At 37.6% G+C, this 16,429-nt stretch overlaps 1 protein-coding gene across 1 annotated transcript in view; it reads right to left on the bottom strand.

The window, feature by feature from the left end:
• The window catches only part of LOC104524163 (rho guanine nucleotide exchange factor 7-like), a gene marked incomplete at both ends in the record, with an annotated part of 19,430 nt that extends 3,316 nt beyond the window's left edge, over positions 1 to 16,114 (bottom strand). The window contains 4 exons of the mRNA XM_010166950.1: positions 590 to 712; positions 8,800 to 8,895; positions 9,170 to 9,264; positions 16,026 to 16,114. Of these exons, the coding sequence (XP_010165252.1) occupies positions 590 to 712; positions 8,800 to 8,895; positions 9,170 to 9,264; positions 16,026 to 16,114 (403 nt within the window). The remainder of the gene's footprint in view (positions 1 to 589; positions 713 to 8,799; positions 8,896 to 9,169; positions 9,265 to 16,025) is intronic.
• Positions 16,115 to 16,429: the final 315 nt, after the last annotated feature.

Here is a 16,429-nt window from a genome sequence, read left to right on the forward strand (position 1 = left end):
GGCAAATTCAAGGTCTGTCCCAAAGCTGAGCAACCTACATCATGTTAACTCAGCATCCCACTTCTTACACACAGGAAACATGAATTTTGTAAACTTGAAAAGCTTACACTCCTTTCATACCACTCAAAAGTAAAGCTAAGGGTATACCATTATAAAATTAAACAAATACAAACGCACACGCTTTTACAAGGCTAAGTTACAATTCACCAACTGTCTAAAAAGCCTGTAGTAATCATGTCTGTTACGCCATAAATTCACAAACTTGTTTTGATCCCGATGTTTTTAAAACAATGATGACAATCAGTACAGTTTGTTTTACATATTCAGAGCATGCATTCTTTATATGAGAAAATTCTCTCCAACAATTTATAACACACTGCCAAAAGTGACAAGTTGATCCTGACCACACGGAACAACTTTGCGTTGTCGGTTTTTTCTCCTATTTTAAAGAATAGACCACGACTATTTCCCCCCCCCCTCCTTAAACAAGCTCTACCATACCAAGTCCATGTCAAAAGAGACATCAGAGCTTTACAACACAAGTGTATTTTACACACTTTTTCTGTAACAGACCATAAAGTAAACATACCTGTGTTCTGTGAGAACATTTACTGCTGATGGGTGGTTGGCACAGTATGCAAGGTATAAGCTTTTCATTTGTAGCATCAGATTTAGAAAACATCCTCCAACCCTCTGCTGAGCTTCAGGCAACCTAAAAACAAAGTAATAAAGATGAAATTACTCTAATACCAACCAGATACACAAATAAATGAAAGTCTGGAAAAACAGTGTATACTGGGTTTTCTGGGTTTGTTTTTGTTTGCTGTTTTTGTTTTGTTTGGTGTGGGGTTTTAAATAAAATTAACAGATAGTTTTCTGTGGTCACTGACCAGCAACCAACAGCTTTCGCTTCCTTCTTTACAGTTTCAACCCTGTAACTATCAGGCCTGATTATGCCACCATAGTAGAGGCAGAATGAAAAAAACCAAACCAAACCAAAACAACCTCACACCACACACACATACACACACACGTAGACATGGTACATCAGGACATGGTTTAGTGGGTGTGCAAGATGGTCATTCAGCAAATTTTCTTCCAAGAATTAGTGGTAATTAGCACCTTCTTTAGGAGTTTGATTTTTTAGTCAACATACCTATTGGTTAGAGTAGTTTACTATCCACTTATATATGCCACATCAAATCTTAAAAGCAGTATTTCAGCATTTAGCTGAAAATACTGACAAAAACTGGATGGAGTAGAAACAAGATTCTTTCCCTCTATTCTCCACCAGCAGAGATACACTTAAAATATTAATTAAAAGATCTAAGTACCATAATAATCTCTCAGAGCACAAATAGAAGCCAGTGACAGTGCAGTAACAGGCTGTTTTTACACAGTAGTCACTCATCTTGCTTTTTAAGGACCATAAAGCAACTTTTATGTTGGTTTGTAATCAGGGCAGGAGTGCTGCTTTACCACCATCAGTATAGATACACTTTCTATAACTCATACTTTCTTCAACTTTCATGCTCAAATGCATCATATTTGCTAAGCATTGAAGAAAAATTTCACAATTCTGTTCAGAAAAGCTTATTTTGTCTAGTATGAAATTGTACTTAAATAACAGCAGCCCTAGTGACTTCCAAAAAAAAAAAAAAAAAAAATAGATGACTCAACAAGAGAAATAGTATGTGGAAGAAAAGCTTACTTTCACAGTCTTGGTGAACCTATTAAGTTTTGAACAGGTTTGTCAGAGGAATTTACACATATTTATTCCCATAATTAGAGAGGTATAGGATATGAAGAAAGTAATATGGTCATACACAGTGTATTTTTCAAAAGGCTTCAGTAGAAACCATCTGAAACTGCAGTAAGAAAATATCCAAAGTATAAATATCTGAAATTGGCTATGTGGCTCCAGCTTAGAACTGGTACAATCAGTAGAAAGGAAGAGTCTGACTTCTGATTTTGCATCTGTATAAGCAGAGAAAGAAAAGAAAAAAATGCAACTCTTCCAGTCTTATTCTTAGTATCTTAAGCTGCATACTTCACATGCAAATAAAAGCACACTCACATACTTTTTTAAACTCTCAAATAATTTGCAAGTTAAACACAAACTGATGAAATGAAGCATATCCAGCCATGCTTCCTTATTGCTACCATATCACCATTCTCAAATATCCAGACTAGACTGCTTCCTATGTGAGAAAGAATAAATTGGACTAACAAGTGAACAATACTGTAAGGGTGCTGGAAGGGATGAAACCCTATTATTTTCTAGAGCAACTCCCACTTGAAGGGCTAAGCCTCTTCAGCAGTAGGTTATACAGCCAACAGTTGATTGTACAACCCATGCTGAAGTTCACCAGAAGACAGGACACTAGGTTTTCAGCAGTCCTAGATTACAAGCTTGTCCCTGACACCTTGCCTAAACCCACTGTACAACACGTGCAAGATGAAGTGTTATAATTTCTCCATACATTTCCTCTCTTTGCATAAAGATTGCATCTCCTAACATAAATATGCTGACTCTTTGCAAGATGAGACAAACAAGTGGATTTCTGTTGTTGTTACCCATCCAACTACTCTTAAAACCAGTATTTCACACTGCGCTAAAGCTAGACAAGCCCTCAGTAAGTACTTAATAGACACACTGCTAGCACAGCCAAAGGGTTTCATGCTAACATCAGTTCCAACAAATCTCTGTGGAAGAATACTGGTTTTCTTGGTTTTGTTTTGTTTTTTTTTTAAAAAGAAGACAGAGTCAAGATTTTCTTTAATTGTCCTGAACATGTGCATAAAGTTTATAAACATCAATATTTAGTATATTCCCCCTAAAAAAGTGAGTGATGCTGAAGTGAACTTCAGCAGAGGGGAACCGTTCAGCCTTCCAGGACAGCCACTCCTCCAGGCAGGGGATGTTCCCATCCTGCTCACATGCACTAATCTTGGCTCACTCCTTGGGTTTGCTTATAGTAGTTAAAATACAAAGTTCAGCCCAAGAAATATTCCTCTACATTTCAAAATAGTAAGTCTGTCTCCTACTAAGCTGTTCAGTTCCTCTGTATGGTGTGGAAAGAGCTACCCAAAATGAAGTAAAAACTGACTGTACAGATGTTCAAAATGAGAGGCAGGAGAAACACACTTCCTTATTTGACAGCAACGTTCATTACAGACACCCAGAAAATGACAGCTGAATCCTCAGTTAGCACACTGTGCTAAATATACTGGTCACCTCATCAGCACTCCTTACATTAAAGGCTAAGGTCCATTATTTTATTGTCTGCATCTTTATTTCTCTTTCAAGAAAAATTGCAATTCTGGAATCAATAGAGTGGCTGCTTTGGCAGGTATTTAGGGGAAAACCAGGGGCACTCCCTAGCATGCTGAGGGAATGCTATTCTCACAGCCCTCCAAGCAGCATGTCCTGCCTGGCAGCTGGTCCCCTTTAATAAATTTAAGCATGAGCTCATAATACAAGTAATAGATGCAGCAAAAGTCACAAACTCTGAAGACATACTCAAGGCATATAGCTCAGTATGAAATAATAAGAGGCCCCAATAAATAGTTGCTGAAAATAGTTAAATTGCCTTTTCATACTGTAGTGCTGAGGGTGGGAGAGGGAAAAGTGAATTATGTCTGTTGGCACTAAGCAGACATCTGTGTCTTCTCAGCCTGCTGTTCTCTGAGCAGATTGAAGGACTGATGTTATTCTCTTTTACATGCTGCATATGCATTCCAACTTTATACTGCATATATTTGTTGATTTAAGATAATCAACAGACTTTATGACGGGGTAGCAACTCGCGTCCTTTGACTTTCCTAATCTATGCATTATTCGCAAGTATCCTACTTGTTTTAGAGGAACAATTAATAAATTAACTATAACTCCGTTAACTGCTGAAAAAACAACTGAAAGCCTACCATATAAACCTTTTAGTAATTAGTGTTCAGTAGAGAGTTATTCGTTATAATATATAACTATAAAAAGTTATAGTTATTTTACAACTTATTCTGAAGTTGTCATCCCGATATTCTTCTCATATTTATTATTTCAATTAAAAAGGAATCACATAAATATTATTTATATATATACACAAAAATAATGATAACTTCAGTTATAAAAAGGCCAAAGACATGTTTTAATTTAATTTGCAGAATTAGAGAACCATAACAAAGTCTCTGCTGTTGTACACATGCTAGGGGCCATCATCATAAGACTGAATTTAACTACCTAACAGACTATCTGCTTGTTGGAGTTACAACTAATAGCTATCAGTTCTGTTTCTCCAGAATTGAAGCACCTTCCCACTGCATGATAATTTGAGGAAGAAAAGAAAGAAAATACCTTGTTACTCAATTCATGCTTACTTTAAAATTCCAATCAAAACCAGCAATCAGAACTGGACTAAAGCTAGACTGGCAGCTGACAGAGAAAGAGTGGCATTACAGAACATCTAATCATGGCCTGCATGTTCTGAAGAAACCTGCCTTAATTTTGGTGTCAGTGGACATTATAAAGTTCTGGGAAAGGCTGTGGAAACTGTGAGGAATCCAGACAAATTCAAACAGACTAACAGAGGCAACTTTAAAAGAAAAGTAGATAACAAAATGTAATCAGCATTGAATGTCCTTTTTTTGCAAGGAAAGGATCAGATGTCCCCAAGTTTCACTTGATTGTGTGGTTACTGTAAGTGTGTCATGCAGCAATATAAACACACACATCCCTGCAGAACCTGACAAACTGGAAACTTTATCTGAGTGGCGTTTTCTGCTCTTCCTTATCTCCTCCCACAGAAAGATAAAACAGCAGAATTTCCCACCCCTCTCTCAGTCTCTTGAAGGAACATCAATGATAAGTTTGCTATGCTTGCAGGAGGCCAGTACAGAACACGTCTTGAACTTAAAAGCGGATAGCAGAGAAGATCCAGGACAAATGAAGGTCTGCAAAAATTATTAAGGGATAATTGTGATTAATGACTCCAAGGGACGTGACAAAACACAATATTAGGTGTTATCACCTGAGGCTTCACAGTTAACAGGGTTACTGAAGTAAGGGGGATACTTTGCAATTTTCTGAGCTCTTGTTTTCACAGAGGCAGTACTCAACTTATTCACAATCCCTCAGTCTATTTTTTTAATGCTCTCTTCACAACCATACCTTTCACTATTTGTCTGTTTGCCTTACTTCTCAGACAACAGTTAACTTGCACATTTGTTTCAGGCAATCTGAAGACAATGTGTTCAAATTCACTTAACGTCAATAGACTTATTTCTGTTGATGCTCACAATAACCAAAAGCAATGGAATATGCTGAGATAAACCTTTAACAGACCTAATCTGTATCTGCACTCCAAAACCAAACTTGAAATACTAACTAGTTTTGGATTACATTTAAACAATCTCCCTCTCACGCCTTGGCCTCCCCCTTGTTTGTGGTTTGTTTGTATTTTTTGTGGGGTTTTTAATTTTTGTTCTCTTTTAAATTCCCATTCCCCTCCAGCATCATCCTGGAACATGAATTACCTGTTTGCACTCAAACACAGAACAAGATAAAAAAAACCCACAGTTACTGTGACTGCAGGAGTGAGGACATGAGAGAAAGAGAAGGCAAAACCCAGTTACAGCTACTATGGGGCAAGGAGATAAGTCTGTGATACTGCCCTAAAGACAACCAATGCCTTCAATTTGCTAGAGAGGAGATGATACTCAAACAGTCCATGTGTGCTGTGATCCCCCCTTACTGAGAAGTAAGGAGCAGGAGATAACTGTTCAACCTCCTGCTACAAAAACACCTGAAGAGCAATACTTCCAATAGACATTATTTAGATCAGCCCAGAGATCACCTAATGGACTCTTGACTTTGTTCATTCAGGGACTCCTCTGCTGTGTGCACCACTGCAGAACTGAGCTTTTGCACTGGATCACAGATCCAGAAAGAGGCCCAGAGCACTGGACCACTTTCTGTCTTCAAGAGAATGGAGCACGAAGCACTCTTGACTTTGTTTTACTATCAGAAATCCACTCTTTTGCAACTGAAGACTGTCAGTGTCTCTCTGCCTTGAGAATTATCCACCAAAACAAAGTGCACTTGAAGCTGATCAGTTAAAAAAAAAAAAGCACTTTTCAAGCACATCAGCCAGAAGATTCTCACTCACTGCTAGTTAGACTCGTTTCATAAACTGCTTCTGTTTGGTAAATGAAGAAGAGAATTCGCAAAGGAAGAAATAACCCCAAACAAATCTGTCTGATGGTGCCCAGCATCCATGCAGGCAGAGAGGAAGTGAGCCCAGGCCTGTGACAGCTGGAGCAGCCCACAAGATCACTGTGGTGATTCTGCAATAGAGGGCAACTTGGACAAGTTCAAAGAGGAAAAACCTTCAGCAATGCAACAGAAGAGCTTCAAGGTTAGGGGCAGAGAGGGAGGGTAGCACACAACTAAAACCAAACCACATCCAAACAACTCCTTCCCCTGAAACACACAAGAAGCCCATTACAGTATTATGTGTTCTGAAAAAAAAACAACAAAAAACAAACCACAACCCAACATTTAACATGATGACTAAATGAGCTGACGTGGTGTAGGCAAAAAGAAAAGCAGCACTACAACTGGCAGGACACTGGCATTTGGTCATTCTGACATGCGAAGCTAGAAAAAACACCACACCAGATGCTACAATATGAAGTTCCTGAATGACAAAACTATAAGCTCTCTGCCAAAAATAAAATAAACTGATAAATCTATTTTCAGCCCAGGAACTACTCTGAGTTTACAGAACAAGTTCACCAGCCAAAAAAACATGGCAAAATGACAAAAAACAATGCAGCAGGGCAAGAATTCTTCTACATGATGGGAATTATGATGGATTAAGATTCAAAACAGGAAGAAGCTGGCTGCTCAAGTCAATACGCTACGATGAAAATTAAACTGAAAGTGTAAGTTGGTGTGACCAGCACACTTATGAAAAGAAAGTAACAAAGCACATTTGCAGTAACCCCGAGTCATCACTTCCACCTGCCACCTACCAGCATCCATTATGTTCCTAATGTATTACACAGCAATATTTCACTTACCAGGAAGAAAATAAAGGACATTATGAGAAGGTGCTCTACTATAGTTTAAATCAAGGAAAGAATTCTAAATAAGCTTTCTGGCTTGAAGTTACATTACGATATCACCTTAACCAATATAAGTTGAAACTGAAACAAAGCTTGCATTAATATTTGTTTAATGGCATATGCTCTTCCACTCTTGTTTTTAAGACCACCTTAATCAAAAGTTTTAAAGATGATGGTCTGTTCATGAAAGGTCTTTCATTTCTCTAATTTCTGATTCACAGAAACAAAATCACAGTAACAACAAGACAACAGAAAGTGAACTGAAGAAAAGAAAGGAAACATTTAAGTATGTGGACATACAGTCATTCTCATGGATTCAGACACGGAACTGATCAAGTCTAACTTGCCAGAAAGAATATCCTTCCTTCTCAAACACAGCACGGAAGAAAGACCATTTCAAGAATGTTTCTATTCCACTGCTAAATAGTCATCTAAACTACACCCTCCTCCTTTCCACTTTCTCCAGTCTAAGTTGTCTATAGGCAGAATAGAGGGAGAGAAGCCAGGTAATAGAAGGACAAATTCAGGAACAGACCCAGAGATACGTTAACTGCCTGGTGGAGACAAAGCTTATACTTCATCATGACAAAGTTTCCTCTTCACATGGAACAGCTCAGAGGAAGAGAGAAGGGAGAGGTCAAAACAAAACACACTGAGTTGATCTGAAGATCACTGCTGCCAAAAGAGGTATTTTCTCCTCCATCCAAGACATTCATTCCTTCTCACAGCCAAGTACTCCCAGTAGACTGAAACTCATCTAAGCCCTCAGTAGCAATTCAAATTACTAACTTGGCAGATAACAACCAAACTGGGATTAGCAAGCTGCCTTAGCTCACCACGTGATCAGACAAAACCAGAACACAGGCAAGGAAAAGCACACAACTGAGGTTAGGAACAGGAACTGCAATTTCAGTGGAGTTTCAGCACCAGAAAATTGTTAGGACAATTCAAATGTGATATGGTCACTTTCTTACTTGCAGCCCCAAGTGCTGAGGTACAAGCTGAAAAATATCCAGCTACCGCTTCAGTCTAACCTATGTAAGGAGGATAGGTGTCCTCATCCCCGTCTTTCTGTGCTTAATGATTCCTATATGGTACAGTACAGGTGTTGAGGCTAAATTTTTTTGTCAGATTGTTCTTTCTGCCTATCCTGTATGGGTCTCCCAGCACATTTTGACAGCCACCATTGTTCAGGACAAGAATACGAAGTACAACATTCTCACACAACATTCTTCATGTAAGTAACTCTCCCCCTCCTCCACTGTTCCATCACAATCTAAGCTCCCTTCATTCTTCCTCATACTCTCTTAAGTCTCTAAGTCTTAAGGCAAGACTTAAAATTCATGTCTCCAAAACAAATGAAAAAACCCTATAACTGCCTCTACCACTTCCCCACTGGTACGCAATTACATCATGGAAATTCATAAATCGTTTCCAAACTCTGTCAAAATTCCCACCTCTGCAATTGCATCCTAGGGCTAGTATCTATCTGCACAAGCAATCAATGCATTATCCAAACACCTATTACTGTATTGCTGTAGCATATATATTCCTCTCACTATAAAGTTAGAGGAACAACAACAAAAAAATTACTCAAATATCACCATACACAACAAGTAAAATAGAAAAATATTTGCTTGTTAGGATTCTACAGTATCTGGTATGGATAGTACTTACTTGGTGCACTCTTCTAAAGACTGTACAAGCATTTGCTGGAAAGAACTTATTTCTTCCAAGTTTCCCATTAAGTATGAAGTATTTGCCGAGTTTAACCTGGAGCCAAGGTAAATAAAAGGTGTTTAGGTTTGCAGTTATTGACTAATTGTGCCTTAATAAAACCTAAAACCTTAAAAGAAAATGCTTACTGGTTCTTAGATCAAAGACCAGACTGTCTTAGTCAGCAAGCAAACTGAGTAAAAGCAAGCGTTGCCCCACAGATCTCAGACCCCACAAGAAAATTGAAACTGAAGTTTTGACCACATAAACCCTCCCCAATAGACAAGAGATCTTAAGCTTAAATTTATAACACTAAAACAAACTCACATACTTTTCACTGGCTTGTAATGGTCGCAGGTAGTTTGAAAGCATTGTTTGTAGTTCCTTAGCATATTCATTTTCTGTTTCTAATATATTTTGTAGCACCTACAATAAATGACAGTTGGTAATTGGTATTTTTAAGAGATACTTCAAAATGCTTAAATCAATACCAGTTTTAAGACATACTAGAATTTACTTAGCACTGGGTCAATTTAAATGAACGTTCCTACATTTTAAAAAAATAAATACCAGCAAGAATGTATCATATACTATACATTTATGAAATTCAAAGGGGAAAAAACCACCACACACATGATGAGCCATCCTTTAGCCATATACAAGAAAAGTGGTAAGCTAACAGGAATTTCACTGAACTTTTAATGTAAAATTTGAGAGCTATATAGCGTTCTTCCAAAGCTAGGAGTAATTATTCCTCCTATGTACTTCAAAACAGTCAAAGATAATCAGAGGCTGGTAAACAACATTTGAAGTTGCAAGAGAAACGAACAATTAGTTTTGTTTTCTCAGTTTCAATTACAACACACAAGAGCTAATCTTGCTAGCAAAGTGTTTACTTATTTAGATGCGCTCTTCTATCTAGAAGGTCTGAATATTAACAGATTTATAAATATCAAGTAATTGTCAACTTTACTTAGCAATATGATTAGCATTATTGCATTCTTTTTAAATGGGGCTGCCTAACCTTCAGCCAAGAGTGCAATAATATACACTACCATGGGAAAATAACAACAGACTCTGATACAAAGCCAAGAACTTATAAAATACAGCACACACTTGGGTTTTCGGCCGAACCGAAATCAAACAACTGGAATACTCTCAAATATACACAAGAAAGTATTTTACTTTCTTGTGTGTATTACTCCCCATCTCCAGGGAGTCTGCTTTAGGACATCCTCCAATACATTGACATCAAATTCTACTGTGCTTCTAGCAGGCAAGTTATTTCTTTTTCCCCTCCAAAAAGTTAATGACTTGCCAAAGAATCCTGAGAAATAAATGCAGTTCAATGAACACAGCTAAGCTTTGAAAACTTTTTGCTATTCACTGGTCATAAGCCACACCACAAACCTTCTCATTTTGCTACATGTCATATTTGTCAAGCCTACAGTAATATCTCATTTCAGCATTTATAGTAACTACTGTAATTGAGTGCATTATTCACTGTTGTAGTCAACACTCTTTTTGTAGTCAATACTCTTTCTTAGAAAATAAAAAAAGCCATTCATTCCTAAATGCAAACCTGATGAAATAACTTTAAATAGTTCAGTATGTCAATGAAGAATTCACTGTTCTTTTCACTGGTGTCATTGATTCTGCTTATTCCTTGAATGCTTCCATTCATTTGGAGAGAGAGAGAGAGAGAGAGAGAGACAGACCACTTTTGACTTAATTCTTTTGTTGGAAATCTGAATCCTGAACTGAAGATTAAAATGTCTCCATTCTCTGCTAAACACTGACAGAAGAATGTCATGGGGAAAGTTATAGCTACTAACTAGGAAACTACAGCAGAAAGTACAACATGGGGACACAAATTTTTATAAAGCTGGGTTTTTTGACCACTTAGACCAGGAAAAAAAGAAAGGAAAAAAAACTTCCCACTGATCATAGCAGTAATTAAACTCCACATTCTCTTACACATATATAAAACAAAGTCAGTCAATTGTTGAAATGGAAATGTAAAACTACTTAGGATCAATGAGGTTCAAAACTAAATGCAAGATCAATCTTTTCCAGTATGGCTTTTCCTACAAAAATCTCCCAGCCTAAAGTCATTACACAGTCATTAGTAAGGAAAAGGAGGCTGAAAGCCAAGGACAAACACACACTGTCCTAAATGCAGCACTGAACAGCATTAAAAGACATTCAATTATAAAAATCAACAAATTTGCTGGAGATGTTGAAAGGCTGCACTACTGCTCCACTTTCTCAAATGACATTTCCATTCTTTGCTATAAAGAGTCATTTGAAATGACTGAAATAAAACTAGTTTCATGTTGTACACAACTCCCATTATTTTCCTGTGCTGGTTTGGATTTTCACTTGAGGATTTTCTTTGTAATACAGAGAACAAGGAACTGGAAGAAAAAGACTTAAAGGAGGGAATAAGAATAGGAAAGCTTAAAAATAAGAATCAGCAACCTGATAAGTTACTGAAAAAATGAAAATAAATGCAATTGTAAGTATGCTACAAAACATATGCAGAGTACTAGTACACTTAACGCTGCTTTATGTTATTTCAGTAGTTCAATGTTACACAACACTTTAGATATACACAGTTTTAAACACTTCCCCAAACCCATTAAATCTATTTCCTTTCTTTTTTTAAAAGTACAGTTTTCACTGCATACAACAACATTATTTTACTTTTAATATGTTTTAAAAAGAGTAATCTTGCTTACATAGCTCTAAAACATCAGTTCTGTGAACTCTCACATCCTTCCAGCTTGACTTACCTACCTCACAGAGAAGCTATGAGGATTAAACACTTGGACTGTGCTTTGAAGCAATAAGTAGTCGATACTGCAACTCAGTATTTTGGCACCAGAGCACCCTTACATTCCTCATATCCACATCTCGCCCACATGCTCTAATAATCACCTTTCTTCCCTTTCCTGCTTTCTGCGCATTCTGGCTGCTGCAAGACCCCATGAGACCTCGAAGACCTTGTTTCCACAACTCCACCACAACATTTGAACAGATAAGACTGGGTACCAAAAGGGCAGCATTGAAGTGGCAGCTTCTGCAATCCGTAGCACTGATGAATGGCAGGCACAGACAACTGAGCTCATACAGCACAAGCTCTCTCAGTCACACGGGATGGAAAATTCAAGCACAGCTAACAATTCTGCCACACAAAACCCCAGCCATTTTCCCTAAGGCAAAAAATTACCACCCAAAAATGGATTTTAAGTGACCTACATGAAGCTGATTACCTTCCAAATCAGAGGGAGAAAAAGCAGATTTCACAACTACGCTTGGGCATGATCCTGCAGCACGTCCCCATTTTATGAGACTAATATGGCACTCTACTGAAATATCGTGTACTTCAGCGAAACGGTCAACGATCAACACCTAATTTTCCTGCATCATGAGAATCTGAGAGATGAACCCTTTAAAATAGGTCCTTGAGAGGGGCAATGTAAAGCAACACACAAGTATACCATATCTCAAGGGTCCTCAAAAACTTCTATGAACTTCAGTAAACACAAACTCTTGACCCAACTTCAGAAGTGTGGCCTCAAAAGGAGTGCTTATTTTCCATCACTTCTCAAAATCTTAAATGAAAAATGAGGTCATCCAAATACTCATACTATGGAGAAAGTTGCCCATTTCTTTACTTGCTTTTAGAACATCTACTTATACTTAATCTCAAGACAATTGTCCTGTAAGTGGAGATAACCTGATTTTATTTTGGACACAGTCTTAAATTCTCAAGAGATTAACAAGTAAAAATAAAACTCAGAGTAATGCCTGCTCTGTCTTCAGGGAATAACCTGCAATAATATGCCCGCTTCTTCAGTAACAGGTTACTAAATTACTTCTACATGAAAAATGCTTTGTGCTTGATCACGAGTCTGGTTCACATCACACACTGCTATCGACTTGTACCATTTTATGGAGGACAAGACCTTGTAGCGTTAGTCATTCTCTACTAACCTGCACTCCCCAGCCAGGCAACATGTAAGCATACACCAAATGTGCTCTGTCTTCTCAGCAACACCTAGTGCAAGGTGCAGCTAATAAAGCACACCGAGACTAGGAGGTATGGGGTTTGTATTATGAACTTCAGATGGAACTCTGATTCCATAAAGAACGTGTTTACAAGGGAGTGAAGAGCAGAGGAAAGGAGGGAAAGCAATCTCCTCTTTACATTAAGCCCCTTTCCTTCAGTCTATCCCAGCCCTTCTCCCAGAAAGGGAGATTAGCAGAGCCTCTCCTACCACTTTCTCAACTTCCTCTGAACTGCCCTTTGATTTTTGCCCTCAGTTCAACAGATGTACCCACAGGTGCTGCCTGCACCTGCACAAATCCTTCCCTAGGAGAAACAGCAATAAATAATCATGAGGTCTACAGGGTCTCGGCACATACCCGTACAGGAGAAGACAGACACAACAAAAATAGCAAGCAGTCCCAGAGTACCAGCCTCAAATCATGCTTGGTTGTCAATAGAGCCTTTGCTCTTGAACTTGAGTTACATCCCTTTAGCTACCAGGTGCCAAAGGGTTATTTGGAGCTGTTCTGTTTTTAACCTTAGTATGGGTTAAATTTTGTTATCAGTGCAGACTGATTATAAGGCTTTGAGGACAGGGAAGTCCCATGTCTGCAGCTTACATATTAAGGAAAACTCAACTCACAGGTTAAACTGCTTTCACTTCAGTGAATGGGTTGGCTGTTTGTCTTATCTACATAAAAAAATCATGACATATTTAATAATTATTAAAACTAATTATTTTATAGTTATATTGTCATCAGAAGCACTTAGTATTTTTCAAGAAAATCTAGATGCTAGGTAGCCTAATTTAGGTTCTACAAACAGCAATAAAGTCTCACTTCTCTGAAACAAAGTGCACATTACAGCACATCCTCTCACTCTTTAAACAAAACCAATAAAACTGTAAGCTTAAAAAAGGTAGGAGGTTTTTTGTTATTTGTCACACTGAAAAAGTGTGAAAACGAGATAATTATCCAGTTCACTGCAGACAGATTTAAGAACAGCACTCTAGGGCCAGTGCTCTCATTTACTACATATATTATTACGAACTGATAAGTTCCACCCAACACCCCTCACAATATATCATCAACAGTTAATAAATAGCTAGCAGTCAAAAGCAGTGGGAATCTTATTACGTCAGTTTAGTGTGCCATGAAAGCTGCAGCTAAGCAAGACAAAAAAGAACCAAATTCCAATAGTAGCTATCATGGTCATCAGTTTTACACTTTTTTTTTTTTTAAATTAAACTACTTAAAGCTAGCTATGGCTACCTGTATCCCAACATACATAGTAGCTTGAGTCTCCATGATTACAGTAATAGGTTATCCAGGGAACAGCTATAAAAAGTACACATTCCAAAGGTGGCATTTCAAAACTGTATGGCCTTTTACAACTTAGCTGCCTTAACTATGTTTTTACGCAAATTCAAACATTTACTGCCTATTATTTTCACTAAAGTACACTATCATTCCCCAAAATGGCCTGTGTTACTCTTACAAAGTAAAATATGCCATCACAACATTCAATTCATTTTGGACACAGTCAAACTGGAGTTTTAGTTAAGACCAATTTAAACAGCTGCAACTCTTACTTTTTATCATACTAAGATCGATCAGGGAAATAATAAGATCATATACGAGGCATCTATTTAACACTGACTTAAAAAAAAACCAACCAAACAAACAAAAACCTGCCCAAAAAATTCACCAAAGCCAACCTAAAGGACTGGTGCTCAAGAGAGCTGCCAATTTATTTGGATTAAAAATTCAACACAGATACAGATTAAAGTTAAGAGTATTCTTCTGCCTAGTGAAGGAACTAAATCTTATCTTTGCTGCATTCACTTCAGTTCACTTGTACTGAAAAACATGAGCTTTAATATCAAAACAACAGAGAAGACATACGTGCTACTACACACTACACCATCTTTGAAACACATGACAATAAGGAGATCTAGTGAAAAACAAAAAGGAAAACTATCAGATACTTTGCTGCTGTATGTACAGCAGCAAGACCATGACTTCCTGTAGTTTGAAGGCAGGTGTGCCTGCACAGCTACTTTCCACCGTGACTAGCAGGTGTTGGAGCCAATAGCCAAAGAACTGCAGCCCTCCCTTTACCACGGAATTTCAGCTACCACAGAAGCACCAAGCAAGCCCAGGGAGAAGCAGGAGGTTGCTTCACTGTTTCCCATTAGAGGACTATATGCAAAACTGCGCTCTTCTTCCAGGTAGCTGGTGTTATTCATGCCACAACCACAAAAGATGAAAGCATAAAATAATGCTTTATGATCCCTGCTAAAAACTGACAAATAAAATGAAAAGCAATGACAGCTGCTTTAAAGGGAAAGAAATCCCGTGTTTTGGGTTTACACCAGCAGGGAGCAGTGGTTAACAAAACAGCAAGATGCTTTTTGCTTCCCAGTGTATCTACTCTTAGCAAATAACAGACTCTCAAAATGGTTACAACACCATCTTTAAAGACAGAGTTTGGTACGTTTCTTAAATGCATCTACTAAAGAACTCTGAGTCCTAGGTTAAAAATGCCTGGGTGTGTGTTACTCTGGCTATATTGCTTTTGCTGTGAAATCTATCTATTAGTGAAGTTAACAACTGAGTTGATTTATAAGCACGAATACACAGGCAGCAAATTCATTCAAGTGTTCAATCTCTTGTTTAACAAAAAGAACAAAAATTTTCTTAATCATTTTAACACAGCAGAAGTTAGAGACTGGGGAAGACTGCATATTTGGGGGTTAGGGGAGAAAAGGTAAATTAACAACTAGCAAAGCAAATGAAATTATCTTACACAAATATTATATTACACAAATGTGTATTATTTGCTTACTTTAGACTACAATTTTGTATCATACTTAAAAATCCGTATGTGTGATATTCTATTAAACTAATAACAATCTTGTTTATATGAGAATTCATTAAAACCTTTATCTAGTTCTGGCACTAAGGCTCTGACAAGACTGCCAATTTTTTTGTGCAGTTCAAAGCATTTGATTAAACGACAATCTACTGTATATAACAATTCACATGTGGGGGGAAAAGGGAACACTCACCACATTGTAATGTGACAATCTACTGTATATAACAATTCACATGGGGGAAAAGGGAACACTCACCACATTGTAATAGCTTTTGTTAATTGCAGACGTATCAAAGCCTTTCGGTGGACTCTTCAATGTACCTGATTTGGGGGAGACCGGTTTTTCTGAAATGCAAGATATTTTGGTGTCAATGGGGTGCAATTTCACAGCTCAACACTAGAGGTCAAACAAACTGCTTTAAAATACATATCATGAGATACAGTGAAAATAGTACTTCACTGAGAAACATACATACTTAATGCTTGAAATTATTGGGTAAAGAATCAAAATGGTTCATATGAATGAAACTCTAGCCTCAATGAAGGCAAGCAGAAAAACTCCCATTCTTTTTCCTAGAACCAGAAAGTCAGTCAATGAAATTAGCTTTACCAAAATTATTTTTTAAAAACATTACCACAGACTGCAATTAAAAACAACAG

The sequence above is a fragment of the Antrostomus carolinensis genome, unplaced genomic scaffold, assembly GCF_000700745.2.
Source record: "Antrostomus carolinensis isolate BGI_N321 unplaced genomic scaffold, ASM70074v2 scaffold42954, whole genome shotgun sequence".
NCBI classification, from domain to species: Eukaryota; Metazoa; Chordata; class Aves; order Caprimulgiformes; family Caprimulgidae; genus Antrostomus; species Antrostomus carolinensis.